Source organism: Phoenix dactylifera, chromosome 1, assembly GCF_051530095.1.
Source record: "Phoenix dactylifera cultivar Ajwa chromosome 1, Ajwa_hap1_PhDact_Kaust_v1.1, whole genome shotgun sequence".
In the NCBI taxonomy this organism is placed as follows: Eukaryota; Viridiplantae; Streptophyta; class Magnoliopsida; order Arecales; family Arecaceae; genus Phoenix; species Phoenix dactylifera.
In genome coordinates, this window is record NC_143190.1 from 45,223,031 (window position 1) to 45,246,722 (window position 23,692).

At 38.8% G+C, this 23,692-nt stretch overlaps 3 protein-coding genes across 4 annotated transcripts in view; 1 reads left to right on the forward strand and 2 right to left on the reverse strand.

Moving 5' to 3' along the window:
* LOC148715329 (uncharacterized) overlaps nucleotides 1–4,651 on the forward strand; it is a 22,943-nt gene extending 18,292 nt beyond the window's left edge. Inside the window, exon 7 of the mRNA XM_088703101.2 lies at nucleotides 4,345–4,651. Within this exon, the coding sequence (XP_088559227.2) occupies nucleotides 4,345–4,517 (173 nt within the window). The 3' untranslated portion in view covers nucleotides 4,518–4,651. The remainder of the gene's footprint in view (nucleotides 1–4,344) is intronic.
* The window catches only part of LOC103708147 (26S proteasome regulatory subunit S10B homolog B-like), a 20,525-nt gene extending 9,122 nt beyond the window's left edge, over nucleotides 1–11,403 (reverse strand). The window contains exon 1 of the mRNA XM_008792933.6: nucleotides 11,158–11,403. Coding sequence (XP_008791155.3) covers nucleotides 11,158–11,257 — 100 coding nt within the window. The 5' untranslated portion in view covers nucleotides 11,258–11,403. The remainder of the gene's footprint in view (nucleotides 1–11,157) is intronic.
* A 5,619-nt stretch (nucleotides 11,404–17,022) lies between these two features.
* LOC103708148 (myb-related protein Hv33-like) lies at nucleotides 17,023–18,680 on the reverse strand. Of its 2 annotated transcripts, XM_008792934.6 has the most exons (3): nucleotides 18,232–18,680; nucleotides 18,027–18,156; nucleotides 17,023–17,929 (listed from the first exon to the last, which is right to left on the reverse strand). In XM_008792934.6, exons 1-3 carry the CDS (start codon nucleotides 18,362–18,364, stop codon nucleotides 17,233–17,235), a joined length of 960 nt encoding a protein of 319 aa, XP_008791156.2. In that variant the 5' UTR covers nucleotides 18,365–18,680; the 3' UTR covers nucleotides 17,023–17,232. The 2 variants fall into 2 exon arrangements, with proteins under 2 accessions (XP_008791156.2, XP_088559276.1); XM_088703150.2 differs by having other exon boundaries at nucleotides 18,027–18,501.
* Nucleotides 18,681–23,692: the final 5,012 nt, after the last annotated feature.

Consider the following 23,692-nt stretch of genomic DNA (forward strand, 5'->3'; position numbering starts at 1 on the left):
CATGATCAAGAAGCAAGAGAGATATATCGTCAGTAATTTATATGATATGAAAACATTATTTTGTTCCTATTTTACTGCTTTGCCAAATATCCCAGCATAGCTACATAAAAATCATAACTCAAGATTGTCATCGAGTGCAGTCTACGCAGTTGCATATAAGCTACACATATGTATGCAGTCCCTTGGCCACCTTAAGTTAAGGTCAATGGCCCTATCTAACTTTTATATGCTGCCGGGCCACATACCACTCATTCAATAGCCAAGTCTAAGAGGCCACGCATAAGGGACCTAGGTATATGTTGTTTGGGCAGAAAATGCAAATCAAGCACCACGCAAAAACCTACCTCCTCCACTTATGCAACTATTCTACCATGATCTGCCTCTCCTCTTGTGAGGATCCGTGCGGGCATGTGTTTAGTCGCACATCGGTTATTTGTTGAATAGATCTTGTTACTTATATAGGACTAAAGAACCCAAATAATACCTTTCGACTAGCCTTTTTGGGTGAGGTCTTGGGTTGTTACAAGTGGTATCAGAGTGGACCTAGCCATAATTTATGTAGACTAGAGGACACTGCATCACGGATTCATTGGGGCTAACCACAGGCCGATCATGGTGCTTGTGATTAGATTTGAATGAATTTGAACCTTTAGTCTGACGAGGACGTCAGGACTTAAACGGAGAGAGTATGTGAGGACCCGTGTAGGCGTGTGTTTAGTCCCATATCAATTATTCGCTGGATAGATTTTGGGTACTTATACAGAACTAAGGAACCAAAATAATATTTTCCGGCTAGCCATTTTGGATGAGGCCCATAATCTATGTAAACTAGGGAACATTGCAGCACGAGTTCAGTAGGGTTGACCACGGACCGATCGTGGTACTTGTGATTAGATTTGAATGGATTTGAACCCTTAGCCTAACGAGGACGTCAGGGCTTAAACGGAAAAAATATATGAGGACCCGTGCGGTTGTGTATTTAGTCCCACATCGGTTATTCACTAGGTAGATCTTGGATACTTATACAGGATCAAGGAATCCAAATAATACCTTCCAACTAGCCTTTTTGGATAAGGTCATGCGTTATTACACCTCTCTAACCCCATATTACCTCTTCATTCTCCCTGCCCTCCACCCTCATCCTCACCACCATTGTTCAGCTCCTTGCCTCCCATCCCCCCTCCTTACCCTCTACCTCCACTACCTCTTTCTTCTCCCACCATCTTTCTGTTCATTCACCTAAGTGCCCCATTAGGCTCCGGAATACAACTCAGGTGCCATATGGTGCCCCGGCTACCCATACATTGGCCACTTTTTAGAATCTTCATCATTGGCAATAAAAATGATAAAAAAATTTGGAACCTGTTTCAGATTTAATTATTATGTTGAAAACTATCACTATTAACCTTTATAATAGAAAATCATGAGTAATTATAGCAAAATTAATACCACTAAAAAATAAATAATATCATAAACATATTGATTGAATATGAAAATTGAAACTAATACTATAGATGGTGAAACAATATCATATAATAATATTACAATGGTCATAATATAAATACATATCCCATTATTTTATCTGGTCATTACAGATCATTCAAGTGTAATCAACCAACTATTTTAGGTGCTTGATCTGGCACCAACTATCTGAAGTGGAAGCTCTTTGATTACTTATGAGTTGGCTTGGGTGAATTCTCAAACAATTTTATCATGCCAACAGTGCAACAAGCAAGATTTTGCCATGAGCACCCAGTTTGGTGGTTCAATTTTAAATATAATTTAAGTTTTTCCTGATTCAAAATTTCAGATTTTGAATGTTAAGTTTTTCTTTCAGGAAGGTGTTTGGCTGCCAAAAAGGGAAATATCTAAAATGGAAAGTTATAAGATGATAGAGAGGAGAAAATCATGGACCCAGAAAATTATATTAAACATAGAAACTACCAATTCCATGATTTAAGCATTGTTGCATAAACATGGATGAGAGAATCAGAATTGGACACATCCAATTTCCTGACTTGATAGGAGAAAAAAGAGGAGATATAATGACACAATGGAAAAGAAGTAATTTTAACAAAAATATCTAGACATACTTTATTTCACAATGTTATATAAAAGAAAGTTTAAATAAATTGATTGTTAAGGTCTTGCAATGTACATTTTTCTTATTCAAACTCCTAAATTAACTTAAGAGTAAATAGAAGATGACATTTCATAAAGTTATTTTAATAGTTATATCCTTCACTAATCTCTGAAAGAACAAAAGACACATCTTTTGTTGTCATTATGGTATGTTAAAAATCATTGTTTGAAGAGTTGAAATCGCCACCAATCTCTAACTGAAGAATCTGTGTTGCGGACACCAATGCCAAATCGTCCGTCACTCGAGTCTACAGTCGCCGCAGGAGGATGGTCCAACCAATTTGATTTTATTTTGGAGTGATTTTATGTTATTTGGGCTAATTAGGGTATTTTGTTATTTGACAGCCTTTAGGGCTTATGTTGGTATTTCGTTATTTTGAGGATCTTTTGTGAGACTAGTTTCTTTTTAGGGGTCTTTTGCATTTTTCTGAGTCTTATAAATATGTTAGAACGTACATCGCTTAGGATTATGCTATGAATAAAAATTTGTGATTCTCTTCTTTTAGCCTTGGTGTGAAACCCTGGGCTAGGGCTAGGTGCGAAGCCTAGTTCCCTCCCTCTCTTCTTCCTCTTCTCTCCTCTCTTTCTCCCTCTTTTTTCCTGCTGTCCAGCATCAATCTGATAACTATCTTAATGTTTAATGCATATCCAACTTATATATGTATCTAACATGGATTCTCTGAGGTGGATGTGGTTTTCCATGCAACATAGGACTATAGAAGGGATTTTATGGAACTCTAAAACACAGCCAAAAGCATGGAATTGCAAAATAATGATGTAGTTTCTAAAACCGCAAAACATTGTGATTTTTAGGTACATCCAAAGCCACTCGAAAGAACAAATTGATAACACGCTTAGTTTCAAGCGAGAGATTTACAAAAAAATAGTTCATGGTAGAACTTAGTGTAAATTGTGATTCATGAGGGTTAACAAGTACTCGTCCTCAACATTTGGTTCAGATAGTTTCAGACTAAGTTGTCTGATGGTATTAGTTAGTTTACACAAATGTAGGGAAACACGTTATACACCACACAGTAGACTCTTGTAACTTAAGGGGTTGATGCAAAGGTTTGTGAATATGGATCAAGAGAGGTTCTTGAACATCTCATAAGATATCCATTTGAATTTGAAGGATGAATTCTGAGGTAGGAAATAGGGAAGCATCTAAATTTAGACATAGTCCTATTTTCTTAAATGTTATGTCATAACATAAGTATGGTGATAGACCCGCTAAGATAGTGGAGTGTCGAACAAGGTTAGCAATCTCGCGTATCAACCTTATATCATTCGTGTGTATATAAATGATATGAGATGTGCTATATATGATAGACCCGCAAGAGTTCAGATTGCTACGATGTCTTTCTTTTTCCTCTTGTATGTTGCATCAAGTGTACAATTCAATTCTGCCATATGATCAAGGATTCTTCATAAAACTGATAGCATGATAATCTGACAAAAAAAAAATACCAAAAAAGTTTAACAAAAGCAACTACCCCGCGAAAAAAAAGAGAGTTTGTTTTTCTGGCCAAAGTGATGGCTGCACATTACTCATGTAACATGGGTCCCATCATCTTAGTACACCCCATTAATAGTGAAAGCCACAAATATCAAGCATTGAGATAATCAAGTATTGAGATTACTGATGCAATTCACCGTTCGCCAAGTCAGCCTTTCTGTATGGATCCTAATAAGAGAACTTAATGAAAGTTAATTTTAAAATTCAATATTGATGCAAAACAAATAAAAATGTAGAACAGTTTGTCAAAATCATCCTCAATTTTTCACAACCATCCTCGCTAAATAAAGCATTGAGTGAAATAGGAAACAAATTCTAATGATTTATGTCTATTCCCTTAATAATCCTTGACATTTGCAATTAATGTTTGTCATGCACTTTGCAGTGTAACTCTCGTGTCATATTCTTCATCACATAAAATATTACACATTTTCATAGCTTTTTAGTTTCTTGATCTACTTATAGGAATGCTTAGGTGTCTCGCACCTGTGCTACCATCTATTTTGTATAGTTGTTATTAATGAAGGCCCTTACAACTGTTTTGGTTACTTGAAATTAGAGAAATCCAACTTCACTTTCAGCTTTTCAGTCAATGCTCAACTGTCATTTGGCAAATTCATGCCCTAATTATCTCAAGAATTAGGAAACCTCGATCAACATAATGATTTTACTTTGTAATTCTCCAGAACTTTGCACAGATCATCTTTGCCCCTTGGTGTGCAACAAGAGACAGAAGAAAGAGCAAGAGATAGAAAGAGGAAGAAGAGACAATCATCAGCATTATTTCACATCTAGGAGGATAAACAATCTATATAACATAGAACTGTTAACTTTTATTTTCTATAAGTATGGTCTGTAATTCACAATGAATCTTTATAAAGACTTAGCTGAACCCTATAAAATTGATATAAACTACCAGCCAACAATCTAATAAAGTTTGTACGGATAGGTCACTAATAAAAGAATGTGATCACATTCTAATTGCATGTGACCACCCTAAATTTGAAAAGCGTATATCCTCCCACAAAGGTTCCAATCATTTTGTTGAACTATACTCTTTTAGAAAGACCACTAAATCTTCTTAATGCAGCCATAACCCTATCCTTCATTAGAAAATGTATAAAGAAAAATGGCATTCCCATAAAAAAAGGGCATTGGTCCTTTAGTCCTTGCCTTATCCATTCCACCCTTGACCTTTTTCTCCACACCATGTCCATTGCCCTACTCTAATTCATATATCCCAACTTAAATCTTTCTATAAGCATTCTCCTCAGCAAATTATGTCTTTGATCTCATTAAAAAATCAAAATTTTACTTCTGTTAATACCCATTACTTTCCTTTTTGTTAATAGGTCTTCTTTAATAAGATTCCCTAATTAAATGTACTTTCACTGTTTGATGGTATATATGTTTTCGTTACATCCATAATCATCCACTGCAATTTTTCACATATGATTTGCAATTAGACATAGCATGGTCTGATGTGCCGGTACCGAGCACCAGACTGATTGATCCGTATGATATGTGGCTAAAACCTAACAACTCTCACACAGGTGCTAAAAGAATTTTTTTTTTGAGATATGGATTTCTCTCTTCAAAATCTGAAAGAGGCAATTTTTATTTCTTTTCCACCATATCTTTCTTTTACCATTCTCTCCCCTTTTATAGGCATAAGAGGGCTGAAAAGTATTAAAAATAGCAATTACAACTCATAAAAGCTAAATATAACTTCTCCCACAAGTCTCTCTCTCTCTCTGCAAAACCATCATCCGTTTTTAGAACCTGAACGGGTTCTAATTTGGGCTGACATGTGAGGCGCTATAGTTTTTTTCAGTTTTGACTTTTGGTCTTCTAACGGAAACGTGACTCTTGGCTGTCCATTGGACTTTACTCTCTCGTCAGTTACGAGGCTTCATATCCAGGACTTGGGAGATCGTCCCGGATCATTACTCCCCCTTTTATAAGGATTCAGCTCCAACTGGATCTAGAATAGGTGGGAAAATTGAGACTCCCCTATTTCCTTAGTATACCACTTGGACATGCTGGGCTTCTGTCCCTTCTTTCCAATCCGAAAGGTCTCTCTAATTCCCCGTCGTGTCTCAATAGTTTTCTTCTCAAGGATGGAATCCTCGGTCAATTGTTTCTCCTGACTTGTGGATAAATCTTCCACTAAGGGCAGTGTTTCTCCTAGCTCGTCATCTAGCATTGACGGCTTAAAGGGCTTTAAATTCTCAACATTAACGACCGAATACATTTCCATGTAACTTGGCAACTCCAGCAAGCAAGCATTATCACCAATTTTTCGGAGAATCTTAAAAGGGCCATAGCAGATAGGTTTCAGTTTCTTTGCTTCTCCCTTCAACCTTTCCTTTCCCAAGTGTAACCAAACAAGGTCACGGACCTGGGAATCTCCGTTCACTCAGTGTCGATCATGTCTAGCTTTATACTTCTGCTAGGCTTTCTCCAGCTGCTTCTCCACTTCACTGTGCACCTTTTGGATATTCTCTAGAAAACGTTGAGCCTTTCCAACATCATCTTCCACAGTTTGTGTCTGTAAATTCGAGATCAACTGGGCTTCGGGGTAGATAGCCCAGGCACACTTCGAACGGGGATTTGCTAGTTGAGCTATGGATGGCTCGATTAAAGGCGAATTGCAGGTAGGGTAAACTCTCGTCCCAAGTCTTAGGATGTTGAGCGTTATAGTCTCATTGAAGATGTACGACAATCCGATTAACCACTTCGGTCAGACCATCGGTTTGGGGATGAAAGACTGTACTCCTTTGCAGTTTCGTATCCATCATGGACCACAACAATCTCCAAAAATTTCCTATAAAACGGCTATCATGATCAGACACAATGGAACTCGGTAATCCAAAGTTTATCCTAACGTGTTTGAAAAAGAGTTTTGCCGTTTCTTCTCCTGTGACCATCTTCTTGCATGGGACTAGCACAATCATCTTAGAAAATCTATCGACCACTACATACAAGTAGTTGTACCCCCGTCATGTCGTCGGTAGACCTCCTAAGAAGTCCATCGAGATACTCTCCCAAGGCCTGCTCAGAACGGGCAAAGGTGTGTAGAGCTCGAGCTTCCGATTCGAGGGTTTGGAGATGTTGCACAGTACGCACCCTCGTACAAAGCGAGCCACATCTTGCTACATCCGGGCCAGTAGACATAGCGTTGTACGTTTTGCACCGTTTTGTTTACCCCAAAGTGGCCTGCCACCTTCGAAGTATGCGCCTCTCGCATCCACTGTATACGATTCGCTTCTCTCGGAATGCATAATTGTGACCCTTTGTACAACAATCCGCCTCGTAAGGCAAATTCTGAAAGTCCATCTTCACCATCTCCACTACTTTCCAAAAATCGGGATCTTCGTCATATAAGTAGGCATAGTCGTCATGCACACTTGGTTGTATCTCCATCATTGCGGACAGACAAAGTGCTGCCACTGGAGGCCGAGACAGCATATCAGCCAACTTGTTTTGGACTCCCTTCTTGTACTTAATCACCAGATTGAACTGCTGGAGATAGATCATCCATTTCATATGACGAGCTTGTTGTAGCGGTTTGAAGGTATTGGAGGGGTTGATGATCGGTATAGACCGCCATCTCTTTGCCCAACAAATAAAGCCGCCAATGTTTGACGGCTTGGAGGGCAAGCAATTCTTTTTCATATGTCGGGTAGTTCTTATGTGCTCCTTGGAACATCTCAGAGTAATAGGCAACGGGTCGTCCTTCTTGCATTAGAACAGCACCCATCGCATGTCCCGACGCATCAGCTTCTAGCTCGAAAGGCCGCTGCAAATTTGGCAAGGCAAGAACTGGCGCCTCACATATCTTCCCCTTCAGTAGATGAAATGTGTCCTCATGTTTCTAAGTCCACTCGAAGCGTTGGTTTGCCTTCGTCAAGGCGTGTAGCGGAGCAGCTAACACGGAGAAGTTCCAAATAAATTTTCGGACATACTGACAAGCGCCCATAAAGCTTCGTACCTCCGTCACATTTGTTGGTCTAGGCCACTCTAAGACTTCACTTTCATCGGATCGATTTTCAATTCTCCGTTATCCACAACGAAACCAAGATATACCAAGGAAGCTGGCTGAACTCGCACTTTTTCCCATTTAAGTGCAGTTCGTGCTTTTGTAGTAGTTCGAACACCTTCGTCGCATGGCTTAGGTGCTCCTCCCAATTACGATAGTAGATGACTATATCGTCAAGGTAGACGATGACGAAGCTGTCGAGAAACGGTCGTAGCACGTCATTCATCAACCTTGTGAATGTAGCAGGGGCATTGCAGATTCCAAACGGCATAACGAGCCATTCGAACAGACCCTGCCTCGTCTTAAATGTCGTCTTCCAAGTGTCATCATCTCGGATTCGTACCTGATGGTAGCCAGATTTTAAGTCCAGCTTCGTAAAGTAACGGGCATGTTTCAGTTGGTCTAAGAGGTCCTCTAGTCGGGGAAGGGGGCATCGCTTCTTCACCATGATCTTGTTGAGGGCTCGATAGTCAATGCACATACGCCACCCACCATTCTTCTTCGGGACTAAGATAACTGGTGAGCCATAGGGAGAATTACTTGGCTTGATTACTCCATTCTCAAGCAACTCAGTCACCTGTTTCTTTATTTCTTCGCTCTCCACCATCGAATAGTGGCACATGCTGAGATTCGGAAGTGGGGAGTCTGAGATTAGCTGGATGTTGTGTTCCACCTCTCGTTTCGGCGATAAGCCTCGAACTTCCGAAAAGAGGCCCGAAAAATCACCACACAATTTTTCTAACTCATGTCTCTCAACGGACATAGGAATATCCGCTTGAAGCTCAGATTCTGAGAGTCGTATGAACCCCAATACGAACCTCTGTGAGGCATTCATTCGTTTCACCTGACAGGCTGTGATCAAATCAACGCCTTGTTTTGTCTTTTCACGCGAGAAGAGGTATTTCCTGCCTTCCTTCGTGAACTGGTATTGTTGTCGCCGGCGATAATATATAGCATTTCGGTCCCAAAGGTAAGGGCTTCCAAGCATCACCTAGCAAATATCGAGCGGAACTACCTCGCACGTCACCTCATCTATATACTAGCTCGTTACAGCAAAGCAGAACGTGCATTGTCGGTTGATTTGGAGCTCTGTATCCTTATGTATCCAGCCCAACGGGTAAGGTTTTGGATGAGGGGTAGTAGCCAAACCCAACTTCTGGACTAGTTGTTCGGAGATGAGATTTTTCTAGCTTCCAGTGTCTACGATGGCACTGATCACCTCCTACTTCACTTGGATCTTTAAAACGAATAGCTCCTTTTCGTCAAACTCGGTTTGGGGTCCCAAGGCTATCTCCTTCGGCTTTGCCATCAAAGATAGACTAAGGTCCGCCTTTTGGACCTGGTTGACTACTATGGCTTTGGTTCCGACTGATGTTGCCACTGTCTTGTCCTTTTGCCACTTTTTGGGGTACAACTTAGGATGAAGTTTCCAACATTTCTCCTTTATATGGCCCTCTATCTTGTAGTGGTCACAGTACTTCTCAGTTCGTGTGGCTGAGGACGAGGTTGCAGTGGCGCTCGTACTTTTCTTTTTCTTTCGGTTGGACAAGCCTCCGAAAGTACCTTTGGAGGTTTTATCGCCACGAGCATTCTTCTTCTCGATGGTCATGGCTATCGCGCTTGCACTAGTAGCAATTTGTTTGGCCAAATCAGCCATAGTAGGTTCTTTAGCCATTGTTGTAGGAATGACGCTAGTGGCTTTCTTGGGAGGTCGTCAGGGAACTTTGAGGACAGATAAAGGTTAACCACTCTTTGTTAATACCATGCACAGGAGAACCTAGGACCTATGGGATATGGGCCCACCATGCTTCCACTGCACCGCTCTGATACCAATCTGATCCGTAAGATATGTGGCTAAAACCTAACAACTCTCACACAGATGCTAAAAGATTTTTTTTTGAGATACGTATTTCTCTCTTCAAAATCTGGAGGAGGCAATTTTTATTTCTTTTCCACCTTATCTTTCTTTTACCATTTTCTCCCCTTTTATAGACATAAGGGGGCTTAATGCATGAAACTGAAAAGTATTAAAAATAGCAATTACAACTCACAAAAGCTAAATATAACTTCTCCCACAAGTCTCTCTCTCTACCCAAAACCGTCGTCCATTTTTAGAACTTGAACGGGTCCTAATTTGGGCTGACATGTGAGGTGCTACAGTTTTCTTCATTTTTGACTATTGGTCTTCTAATGTAAACGTGACTCTTGGCTGTCCGTTGAACTTTACTCTCTCGTCAGTTACGAGGCTTCGTATCCAAGACTTAGGAGATCGTCCCGGATCACCGGTTGCCGACGACACGAGTCGGTACGAGTCCGCACCATATCATATCGGGCCTATATCGGCACAGTAAAGGAGACGAGAGAGAGGGCGAATGGGAGAGAAAAAAAGATAGAAAGAGAGAAGGGGGAGAGAGGGAGGGAGGCCGGTGGAGGCCGGCATCGAGGCAGAAGGCGGAGGCCGCGGCAGTGTGCTCTATTTCGTTTGAAACAGAGGTTTGACCACTAAAAATATTCGCAAATTTTAAGTGAAGTCTGCCACCCTTCGTCAGTGTCCCTCCCTCTCCCTCCACCGCTTGCTCTCTTTTCCTCTCTTTCCTTCTCTTTCTCCCCCTCCGGCAAAGGATTTCATTCTCATTACTAGAACCATCCCAGTTCGCCATTGGGACGGCTTAGTATGATCAGAACTGCCTAGTTCGGGATGGTTCTGCGGACCCTGGGACATAGCATTTCTTTGATACTCCGAAACCAATGAAATTGGAAATCTATAAACTCTGGTAACAATTGGGTCCTTCAAAATGCTAGACCAAGTTGATCTGTTTAAGTTAAGATGCTTATGGATAGATACATCGTGCTTCCTACTTAGTTCAAACTATTACCAGGAAAAGTCATGTTTTTTACAAATTGCCTTTCCCTGTGTTCTTAAAGGCAAACTAGTTTGCATAAAATCTCGCCATCGCTCCCATGTCATTACTACAACCATTCAAAACATTCGCGATAATTCACTTTCAATTTTCTGTTCGCAACAACTCTAACCGTACTAAAATACCAGGCAACGAGACTTTCCAAGCTCTTTTCACCCATAGAAATCCATATAAAAGTTCCGGTTGCTACCAAAACAGCATTGCTCCAGCAAATTCCAAACATCCATTTGCATCTCTTATGCATTATTTTCCTTCATACCTTGCCTTTCGGTAAAATCTACAACATGGTCAATCCCCAATCCCATCACTAACAAGATCCCCGATCTCAACTTCCAATGCCTTCACGATTTGAAAGAAGAGAAGCAGGAAAATAACGATGAAAATAATGGCCAAACCCTAAATTGAATATTAGAATCCACGGACCCATTACTTGGGAATGGAACCCAATTCACGACATAGAAGCAAAGGGGAAAAGGAAAGGGAATAGGGCGTTGGATTGAAGAGTGTGAGAGAAGAGACGGAGGAAGAGGAGGCACCTGTACGAAGCCTGGAATCGAGCTCCCTGTGCTGGAGGAGCTTCTTCCGGTACTCGTTGACGGCGCTCCGGCGGCGGGCGGCATCCTCTCCGTCGTTCATCTTCTTCGGTTAGATCCCGACGTAGCGTCGTCGAAAGGTTTCGGCTCGGATCTGGTATGTGCATGTAAGTGTATGTATGTGATGCTCACCAGCCGTATGCCGTATTGCCGAAGCAACGCACCTTGGGTTTTCTTTTGTACAAACTAGGTGAGGTTCGCGCACCGGGCCTTCTTATAAGCCTAACATCTTTTAGCCTAAGTTGCGGTCTGAGCGTTGGCGTATTGTCCAACTCCAATAGCTCTCTTCTTTTTCTTTTTTCTTTTTTTTTTTGGGATAAAAATAACAAATTATATAGCTCTAATGTGAGTACATCCTACCAGATCCAACAGCTCTTTTTGGGGAGCTGTTAGGTTCCAATTCCGTCTATGAAAGCTATTGGCAGTAGAACTTTTAAAAGTGCAGCTTTTGAAAGTATAGCTTTTATAAAAACTATAATATGTATTATATATAAATATACAATATAATATAATATTATTATAATGTAATAAATATTATTATAATATAGTAATATAATATTATATACTATAGCATAATAATTTATATAATATTAAATTATTTAACATAACATATCAATATATTATGATATAATGTAATATAAATTATATTTATAGTATAATACATTAATAAAGATATAAAATATTATAATTATTAGCATAAATTGATTTTCCATAATATAACAAATTTCTTAGCTAGATGATAAAATTGGTTAAATAATTATTAAAGGTCCATTTTGTGTAACTGTTATATTTTATCACGGGTATTTTGGTCAAAAAAAATAGCTTTCCGACCGGGCCTAAAAGTGCTTTTCCGAAAAGTTTCAAAATAGAGCTTCTTTCAAAAAACTATTTTTAGCAATCTGAAAAAGGTAAAATAGCTTCCGAAATTTTTACCAAACACCCCTATTTCATCTAAAAGTACTTTTGGAGAGTCGGAAAGTATTTTTTGGCCCTCCAAAAGCTCTGCCAAATGGGGCCTTAGTAGTAGAACTTTTGAAAGTAAAGCTTTTAGAAGTAAAGTTTTCTGAAGTTGTCACACCCCCGATCTGAGATCGCGAGCCGGGGATCGTGTCAACCGCCGCACACCCATAGGAAACTCTTCCCACAAGCATGCAAGGCATCTTAACAAAATATCTCAAATATGTAACTAAATTCATTCAACTATTAAAATGCAATTTTATTCCATTAACTAATTCAAATTATAAAGTCTCACAATTCTAAATACGCAGCAGAACAATAAACTACTAATATGTAAAACTTAATTCTTTAAATAACAAAACCTTGCAATGTTTAAAAACCATAATAATTGTCCAAGATAAAAATTCAACTTAAATAAATCCTAATCTAGGACAGCTTGTGTCACTATCCTTCTAGTCGATCTTCCATTTTGAAACCCTGATAGGCTAGTTCTTGGAATCTGTAAAACAACAAAAAATTGTATAATGAGCTAAATAGCCCAATAAGTAATGAACACTCTAACTAGATAAATCAGGCAATAATATGCAGAAAATAAGTGCATATGCTAAAATAGAAATTCACATTTTTCTTAAGTTTTTGAAAAAATTTTAACGAATTCGAGTTCTTTCAAATGTTTAATTCATCTTATCGATCATGAACTATGACCACATGTTCTCTGTGGCAGGGTCATAACACCGACTAATCTTCTTGTGGTGAGTTCTTCATGACGGTCAATTGCCAACATATGTGCCCCCATTAGCAGGGTCCTCAACATAACCAGGCCGAAATTTAATTAGTTCTCTATTTTATATTTCAGTTCTGAAGACATGCAGTGTCAAAACCCAAATATTGTCGATAACTTAATTTCCTTCAATTTATCAAATTTACTCAACACCCAGGAACTATGACCACATAATCCTGTGACAGGGTCACATTATTGACTAATTATCTTGCGGTATCAATGTATTAACCCACATTGGCAGGGTCCTCAACATAGCCCGACTGCGAGTCCGAATCTATTTCGAGTTATTATCTTTTCTTATATTATGTTCAATGTTCCAGACCAAAAAGAATACGATACTGAATCAATCAAATACAATTAATATCAAAAGCAATATGTTCAATCAGAATTATGCAATATTCTAAAAATAGGCATATAACACCATGCATCGAATTTGTAAATCAAGAATAATTCGACTCAAGAAAATATTTATAACTTGCCGATAAATCTAGAAAAATGTTACATTACTTACCTTGCGAACGCCATCCCAACAAATTCAATTAATATCCAAAAATCATATTTTTCTTTTAAAATTCATCACAATATATATAAAACTTAATTTTAATATTCTCCTAGGGCCGATCACGCAGAAGTTCCCGACACCCCGAGATTAGGACCCCTTCCCAAGGTCAACTAAAATTCACTGCGAAGGATTCTCTACTAGAGAGAGGAGGAGGTTCAGGTGGAGAGAAAAATAGGAGAGAGAGAGAGAGAGAAAGAGAGGGAGGAGAGAGGAGAGAGGAGAGAGGAGAAGGGATAAACCCCTCTCTTCTTCTCCAAAATAGGGGATCCGTGAGACCCCCCCCTTCTTCTTCCCTCTCGATTGGACTCAGGGGTGGCGGAGCAAGCCCGACCACCCCTAGCAGCTGGCGGCGGTGCACGAGCCGACGGTGGAGCACTTGTGCCGAACAAAGCTCCTCCTTTTGAATTAATTTTCGGCATTAGGCCGGCTCAAACATTGGTAACTCATGGCTAAGCATCAAAAGAGGAAGAGATGACAACGAGGAACACTTACCTCGCTCCCGGTGAGGATCCAGCGACTCTTTCTCTCCAACGACAATGGAGGAAGAGGACCTTTCGAACCGAAGAGGACCGGGCTTCAACGGCTATCTCTCTCTTGGGTGGAGCATGAGGAAGAAGAACCCCCAAACCAGAAGTGGGGTTTGGCGGCTCTTCTCGGATGGCCTCAAGGAGAAGAGGGAAGAGCCCTAAAACCAGGGGATCCCGGCTTCTTCAAGATGGATCCCCCTCCTCACCGTGCGCCCTCACGTGCGACGCACGTGAGGCCAGAACTGGTGGCTGGGCTAGTCAAGTGGACTGGGCCCAGTCCTAGAGTCTTACAGAAATAGAGCTTTTATAAAAAGTTGTTTGTTGTTTGGTAACTACATTTCTAAAGTGACGTGCCATTTTAACATGTGTTTGGTAAACAAACTGAGAAAGTACTTTTGGCATGATAAAATGACTAAAAAGGACATTGCATAGTATTGTACAATCGAGCATAATAAACTATAATATGTATCAATACATAAATACATGATATAATATAATATTATTGTAATATAATATAATATTTTATAATATAGTAATATAATATTGTATACTATAGAATAATAATTTAATATAATATTAAATTATTTAACATAACATATCAATGTATTATGATATAATGTAATATAATATTATATTTATAGTATAATATAATAATAAAGATATAAAATATTATAATTATTAATGTAAATTAATTTCTTATAATATAACAAATTTTCTAGCTAGATGATAAAATTGGTTAAACAGTTATTAAAGGGACATTTTGTGTAATTGTTGTATTTTATCACGAGTATTTTGGTCAAATAAACAGTTTTCCGCCCGGGCCTAAAAGTGCTTTACAAAATAGCTCCAAAATGGAGCTTCTTCCAAAAAGCTAAAACAGCTTTCCGAAATTTTTACCAAACATCCCTATTTCATCTAAAAATACTTTTGGAGGGTTAGAAAGTGCTTTTTGGCTCTCCAAAAGCTCCCCCAAACGAGGCCCAAGGTCTATTGCATTGGCGTATTGTCCAACTCCAAACATGAAAGTAGGTCGGATAATATTCATCTGAATCAACTAAATAGAGATAAAAATTTAAACATCTAATTAATATATATCCATATCCGTAAAAAAAAAAGGACAAACAACTACTCGATCTATATCTAAATATTCCATTCTATTGGTAATCCTATATAATTTTATATAGTACTCATGAACTTTTAAAGAAAATAAATGACTGCATTAACATGCTATTAACTTAATTTACTTGCCATTTAGTAATATATTTAATTTCGTAGTTAAAAAATTTAATTATCCAACTTATGTTCATATTTATATTCATATTCTCAACATCTGATTTATATTCGTATCTCCTTAGTACAAATATGGATATGAATTTTTGCATCCGACTAACATTCGTATCCATATTTATATTTGTCAAACAAAACAAATATGGATATCGTGATGCTAGTATTCGACCCGGTTTTAACCCTACCTAACTCTATGTTTGACAACGAGACCGTATTATTAGCCTACTATATCTCCCTGCCTAGCTACTGAAGGATGGGGGTTCAAATGGTGCGTGGTGATCATGGAAGCAAAATCAGGAGTCTTGGTTTTAAAGCAATAAAGTATAGTGATCACAACCCTGTAAAAATCTATTCAGGCGCCCATGGCCTAAAGAATGAAAATGAAAGAGTGAAGACATGGAAATGACCGCCTCTAATCTTCATAAATTCTCCATTGCTGTTAAAATCAGGGAGAGAGGGATGCAAGGAGGCACAGTGCAAATGATCTTTCACTGTGCTACCAATGAACCTGAAACAGCAATTTCATCAGTAGCAATTTGTTCATTTCAGATCCTATGTTGCTATACATGCAACAATGTTTGAAGGAAAAAAGCTTGTTAGAACTGCTGGTTTGAGGTCCAAATTCATGTTAAAAGAGTGCAATTAATCTACAAGAAAGACTTATTAGTGAAGTCCAGTTCTTAATCAGCCAGGCTACATATACAGGCTTCAAAGGCATTTATAGCAAGTTCATTTACTCTTTGGCTCGTTCATCCATCACCAAGTGGAGCCTGAAATCTTTTTTTTTCCTCTTTTTATAATATCTACATTGAACTTCAAGTTATAATGAATAGTGATACATGAATGGACTTCATGATGTGACACATGAACAGAGCTTTCCTGATGAGCTAGCAGTATCTAAGGGCCAAATCCACTTCCATACACCATGACATACGGTGAAGGCGATGTGCTGTCTAAAAGACTGATGTTACCCACTAGATCTAATCACCTCTGGAGTAAAACCATGCATTTTAAAAAGTTCTGATAAGCTGATGTCGATGGTAGTTAGAGCTACTTAGAGGTTTATTTATGCTTCGAAGTGATCAACTAAATCATGATCCAACATGAACAATATGGTTTTGATGTGCTCTCCTGTTTTCTGCAAGGATAAATTAAGGAATAGCCAAGTCCAACGGACACTGTAGACGAGTAACGTGTACAGAAAGCAGCTCTGTAGAATACCACTGAATGCAAGAATGTTCTTGGGCTAGGAAAAAGCTCATAACCGGATGACAAGGACATCACATCAGCAACCTTGTCGCAACTTGATCTAGCTCATTACTAACAAACTCCTTATAAAATTTAACCTTAAATGCTCTTCTAACCAGCACAAGAGTAGTTATGTATTTATGTATGGCTATCATATTGCAGCGATGACAGAGCAACGAGCAACGACTGTAGAAGGTGGTGAGTGATATTTTGAGAGCTATTCCGGGTTGCGATGCTTCCCTTATCATCAAAAAAAAGAAAAGAAAAGAAAGATATTTTCAGAGATATCTTCTCTCTTGTGGTGTAAAGCATGTGTAATTCAAGAGAAGGAAAAGAGGTAGGACAAGAGTAGAATTGTGATGAGGGTGGTGTTGTTGATGATGAACTCATTAAGAAAATGCTTACCAACTCCAGAAAAACTGACAAAGAGAAGGGAAAATTGATGCTTATTCTGAAGATCCGGTAACAAAGTAGGAATGTATTCTGATCACACCGCTATAACATTATTTATTCCCCTATGAACCATAATACAGAAGAAAAGAGTAAGAGAAAATTGAAGCAAAATACAGACAAAAAAGTTCGATCTCTATCTTTCACAATTTTTCAAATGTTTTGAAAGTCTGCGAGAGAAAGGAAGGCAGTAGAATGTCAAGAACTCAAAAGAAATCCACATTGAATTCGCTTGCCAATTCCCCTCGAGGTATATCGAGGCAGGCTTCCGACAGGTCTCGAGACAGCGACCTGATTGGATAGCCATTGTAATCTTGTGTGCTCTGTACATGGTTCTGTTTCTGATGCCATGGACTAATCTTGTGTTCAAAAGTTTCCACCCCATTGTTATGCATCTGAGTTAATGAGCCTACCTTATTGTCAGAAACCCAGTTCAGAACCTCATTCCCCAGCACGTAGTTGGTGTCTGTTCCTATATTGCAGTTCCAATTACTGCTGTTACTCGAGCTCTCCCCACAGCCATAATTCTCCGAAACATCCAGGAGACTGCTATAATCGCAAAAGCCCGAGCTGGTTAACAGTTCATTCTGATTGAAAGGCTTAAAAGTTTGCTGAATTTGGCTGCAAAGGTTCGAATTAGTCTCCATTGGATCAACACCCGCCTGGATATCAATCAAGGGGAAGGGATCAAAAGCTGGCTTCACTGGCAGATGCTCTATGGAGCTCCTGCTGCTTGAATTGTTCAAACCAGGCTCTTCTACTGGTGCTTCTATCTCGCTCAAAGGCTTGTGGGTGCTCGGATCAATTCCCCTCTGCCGAAGCTTCTTCTTGAGGCATGAGTTCCAGTAGTTCTTGATCTCATTATCTGTTCTTCCGGGCAATTGCGATGCAATTTGAGACCACCTGCAGTTCCAAATTGGAGAAGGTTCGGCAACCAAGAATTGGAGTATTTAAGATGTAAATGTGGTTGCTAGGAGAAGTCCCAAGGTTTGGTTTGTACCTATTGCCCAAAATCTCATGCAGGCATACAATCAAGTCCTCTTCTTGCTGTGAAAAGCTTCCCCTCTTCAGGTCTGGCCTCAAGTAATTTATCCATCTCAGTCTACAGCTCTTCCCACATCTTTGCAACCCTGGAGAAAGGAAAGAATGATATGAATTATATGAAGAGAATGACGAGAAAAGGCTGTTATAGAGCAAAGACATACCTGCTAGCTTGGGCACAGAGCTCCAACAGCCAACCCCATAGCTCATGATGTGATTGTAGAGCTTCTCATCCTCTTCAGGAGACCACAGGCCTTTCCTTAGCTTCTGCTTGAGACAGCAGGAATGCCGTCCCATTCCTCTGATTCGACGACCGAGAATTCTGGGGGACGGGATCTGCGGCGGAGCTTCGATGTGGAGTGCTCTGTGATGGTTGGAGGATTTAATAGGCTGATGAATGTGAGAGGGAAACTCTTAAGTAATTTAGCAGCTGAATTGTATGGGATGCAATTCTATGCTTGAGACTGAAGTTAGATGAAGAGAAACAGGAGAGGAGGGGGGAAGAGAGAGAGAGAGAGAGATACACCCAGGCAGAGAGAAAGAGAAAGGAGCACAGGAAGGTGAAACAATCAAGTGGTTTTTAAGCAAGGCTTTGATGTTCTTGCATTGCAATGGATTGGGATTTAAGGTATCTTCAATTATAGGAAACGACTGAATAAAAAATTCTGAAAAGAGGTTAGCAACAGTAGGGGAGATGGGGGACTCAAGAGTTAGGAGGGATGGAGGGAAAGATAAAGCCTTTTGGGTTGGTTGGGGGAAATGACATTAGATTTGAAATCTGCTTCAAGTGGTTTAAGGGCAAGGAAGCTTCATATTACTCACACACTTAAATAAACTAGAGTTACGTCTACCTGCATTCAGGAGTTCATTACGTTTGGTATATAATTATTTCATAACTATATCATTTCCTTGCACAAAATTAAGGATTTTTATTTATGGATGATAGTAGAGTACTGATCATTCATCAATCTCAACAACCACAGACACCATCAGTCTGCATCTTTGTGAGTGTTACAAGCATAGAATTCTGATGTAAAGTCACGAGGTTCAATTTCCCATAGATCTTCATGTCGATATGAGCAGATACTCTGAATCGTATTTTCACGACCATAGATAGATTCGAGAATTGACCTGCACCTCAATCTTATTCTCAGCAAAGTAGATGACTAGTTAACTACCAAAAGTAGTAGTTCTTTCTGAGGGAAGCCCCCAGCCAACCATGTCAGTAATTCCAATGACTGTATTTGAGGTTCGAAAAAAAAAAAAAAAAATTCATTCATCGTTTTCCCTTAGATAAGCAGTTTTAATCAGAATTAAGAATAACAAGAGCAATGTTCGTGTTGTTACATTTCTGTGGTATTAGAAGCTGTTCCTGAGAGTGGGCTTAAAATTAAGTTGGTTCCCTGGACTGGAATCTTATTTAAGCATTAAAACATTCTAATGTTCGGTAAGAAAGATTGAAAGAAAAAAAAAACTATAATACTAGGATTGGATATTATTTACGAGCTGGTTAATTAAAGTACGTCATGGGGTCTGCTGAAACTTACGACATCCAGCATCAAATGATGCTAACTCCTTAATGTTAACCAAACTCTAAGAACTGTAGTTATTGATCTAGAAGGAGCCAACTAAGAGAGCTTAGAAAGCACTCAACCAGGTTGGCCCATAGGCGTCCCTTTCAATTACCAGATCACATCTCTCTCTCTCACACACACACGTAACCTCACACGCGCGCACATAAACGCACGCACAAACGTTCTTCCAAGTAGGAAACTCATATTGCTAGCCTTTCATAAATTATAGCCGATTATGTTCATATCAACTTCGATCGCTACGCTTAAATATTATAAAAAATTGAACGATGATCGCATATCATACAACTCGAAAAAAAGATCAGCAGCTGGTTCCTTCAACATCAAGAACTATGTTTTGGAATAAATACAACTACTCTTATGATCCTCTCTTCATTTTGTATTGATTATTTTCTTTTTATTTTTGATTTTTACTTTAAAGATTGGTAGTGTCGGTGGTAATTAAGCCGACTTTTGGAAGAAAGTTCTATGAGGTTGCCACCTGTCTAGTCCAGCATTTTGGTAGATATTTTTTGAATTAATGAACATTGAAAGTTACAAAGAATGACTTAAAAATGGTACAACTATTATTCATGGGTTATAGTACTACTTTTAGTGACAAGTATATAAAACGCTAATATGAAAATAAATATCAAAAAATTCAAATAGTGGCTATAATCACAAGTGCACATTGCTTATCTCATATATGAAGGCAAATTAGAACAATGGTTTATTGTTTTAAAACGTTTAATTCTGAAAGAGAAAACTACATAACATTGATCATGAAAAGCGATTATCCCAATTGGCACCCGGGAAGGCAAATTTAAGAATAAAATCAAGTCCAACCATCTATAATTTAAAGTGGCCACTTTTAGATTTTTTTTTCTTCTCCTTTTGTTTTTAATATATATATATATATATATATCTCCGGAAAACAGAAACGTGAAAGGGTGTCACGGTCATTGGAAGGAGCCTTGGTTGTGGACTTAAAGATCTTGCGTCCTACGTGAGCTTGACCTTGACATGCCTCCATGGGAAAGGAAACATCATAGTGGCTCCTCTTTCAAGTTATAGAAGCTGGATCGAAGGGAGGGGGGGGGAAGAGCGTAGGCAAGGCATTATTTTAACGTGCTTTGGTTGTTTAGAGCCTATGGTCTATTATGAGATTGCGTAAGATCTACTTGTCTTATTCTATATTTTGAATGATCTTTTAAAATGTTAAACCATGCACCAACATGCAAGTATTTTTATGATGACTCGAGAAGACTTGTTTTGGGGTGCATATATATCATGAAATTTTCTTTTTCTATCAGGAAGAAGATCATCAAAAAAATTCAGAGCTAACAAGTAGATAGATAGGAGATGGCTAAACTTTATAGCGAAATAAAAAGCAACCAAAGGGCATCTGTGCAATAATATGCATTTTTGATAGTCTGCTGCTACTTTAATTCATCGAAAAAATTGCATTATTAATTAATGATTATAGTTTTAAATGATGGTTCATTTTTATTATAATCTTCCTGCTACATATAATGCCTGATGATATGCAAGAGAGAGTCCCCCACCAGAGCTTAGTCACCTCATCTTTCTTTTGCTATGGAATTGGTCATTATCAATTTTTTTAATTGCTAGAACTAATAACAAAATGCCACCAAACTCGCTTCTTTTCTACATTATTAGCTATTGATACTGCAGCGATATTATTCATTTTTATCTTCTCTCTTCTTTTTTTTCATCATGTAAGTTGGTGCCTTCAGTGTGCCACTTCAGAAATAAAAAATGAGCTAAGTATTTTTTATTTATATAGAACAAGGCTTCCTCCAATGCAACGGTTCCACATAATACTTCATAAAGGCGATTTTAACTCAGAAGTGTCCCAAGGTTTGTTGAGCCAGACTTGGTATTTAAGACAATCATTGCAGTATAAGGAGGAGAATTTTCTAACTTGTGCTCAAAGATGGTCGTGTTATTATTATGCTGGTTGACACGTTGTTTCCTTGTCATCTCTCATTGATGGATTGGTGATTGACCTTTGTTTTGCTAACTAAAGGTGCCCCTCCAAATCCAATCTTCCATGATGGAAAAAGCAATGCCATGGATGAGAAATGGAAAGGTAAAACAAAGAACACAAATGACCCCTTGACAGATCAGACCATTTCAAGATGTAAAGGAAGGAGAGAATTTTTGCTTGCTAGTTGTTCTCCATTATTGAATCAATCCTCCTCTACAGGACTAGGAAAGACCATCAACCATATCCGAGCTTCCTGGCTGCTTCTTGTTTGGAGGTTTTCAATGCAATCTTTTGCAATCCAACAGGTGGAGACTGAACAATGGAGAGAGAGAGAGAGAGAGAGAGTTGAGCAAACAGTAAAAAGGAAGAATAAAAGTCAAGGATTTCATGCACTCTTGCCCACCAACACTTACTTTCTTCATTGAATTATTTAAATCAACTCCATTAACTGTAATCCACTTCTTGCATAGATATTTTACAGCAATGCGTAAGCATCGATCATTTTCTAGGTCCATTAGGCATGGAGATTAAAGAAAACTAATCTGCATCAAGTGACCTTCGGTTAGCTTACCTTCTCTCAGGAAAATAATCCTCGATTAACTGACTTTTCTCAGAATGATCTCTTTCCAGATTCTATATATGAGAAATATTAAAGTTCTAATTTGTCTCAAAAAACCTCCTCTAAACATTTATACACTAGCAATTGATAGAAGAGAGTACAATAAGAGATTTTGATTAAATATTTAGTTTTATTAAAAATATAGACAATGCTAATTAAAAGAACAATAATAAAATTTTGGCAGTTAAGTTGTAAAAAAGCAATACAATGAGTCAATAATCTTCTTTCACTTGTTGTTAAAGGGAAGCATGATACGAATGAATCACTGATTCAGAATTTTTTTCTGAGAAGCGAGAGCTCATTCTTTTAGGAAACAAACCAAGATAAAACCTCATGTTTATGCCAGCAGACACAGTTATATTCGTATCTAAGCTGAAATCCTTGCAGGATCTAAACTCAAACCTCTACTCAAATCAAAAGATCTCCACATAGGCCTTGTATATATGAATATTCTTTAACAGCATAATTTTTTGATAAAGTGGTTGGTTAACATGAATCCAAGTCCAAGCAGTCCAAAACTTGGCTCCACTCAGACCGAGTAAAGAGGTGATCACACCCTGTCGGAGACCTTGTCTGTGACGTGTAACCATTTCATGAACAGCGGGACGGATCTGACTGCAGCGTCAATGCGTTGACCCGCGGAGCGTCGGCACGAGGGGAGGAGGCCTCTCGCCTCCTTTGATCATACTTTTCCAACTTCTCCTCTCCAAAAGCCGAGACCCCTCTCTTGCCGAAAGATAGCATTCGGATGGTTACGTCCCAACAGCGTAGCCAGCCTTTGACGCGTTTTGACGCCGCGCAGAGCGCCCCCAAACATGCAGTGTGAGAACTCCTACAGATGTGTATCTAGCTTCACATTGATTATTCACCAAAAAGATCTTGAGTACTTATACAGGATTAAAGAGCCCAAATAATATTTTCTGAATCTGGCCCATAACGTATGTAGAGTAGGGGATAATACTGTACGGATTCATTAGTGTTGACCACAAACCAATTGTAGTGCTGTGTGATTAGATTTGAATGAATTGGAACTCGTACACGGAAGGAGTACGTGAGAACTAGCTAGCCATTTTGGGTGAGGTCATAGGTTGTTACATACAGTCTCCCTGCTCATGCTAATGAATTTCTATCTGATTTGAGATAAAATGCAGACTAAAGTTTTGGATTTATTTTTTTTTTTTTTTTTTTGGAGAAAAACTTTGTTTTGGCTCTTTGAGAGGTTGGCATTTTGAGCTCAGCCCGAGCTGCTATTTATTTATTTATTCAGCACGTGCATTGCAGCTACATGAAAAGAAATGTTTAAATTCACAGAATTCTGTCTTCAGCTGGTAATTCAGCTAGTCGGTTGGTATCCATCTCTCTGAACCAAAGTGATCAGATTTTTTTTTTTGTTAATCATTCCTCATTTTGATTATTTTTAAAAT

Bases quoted from the DNA above. Each gene is read 5' to 3' on its own strand.
- LOC103708148 (XM_088703150.2), bottom strand. From the start codon at position 18,364: ATGGGACGGCATTCCTGCTGTCTCAAGCAGAAGCTAAGGAAAGGCCTG. The intron at 17,930-18,026 runs GTACAAACCAAA...TTGGAACTGCAG, and splicing joins CATGAGATTTTGGGCAATAG to GTGGTCTCAAATTGCATCGC.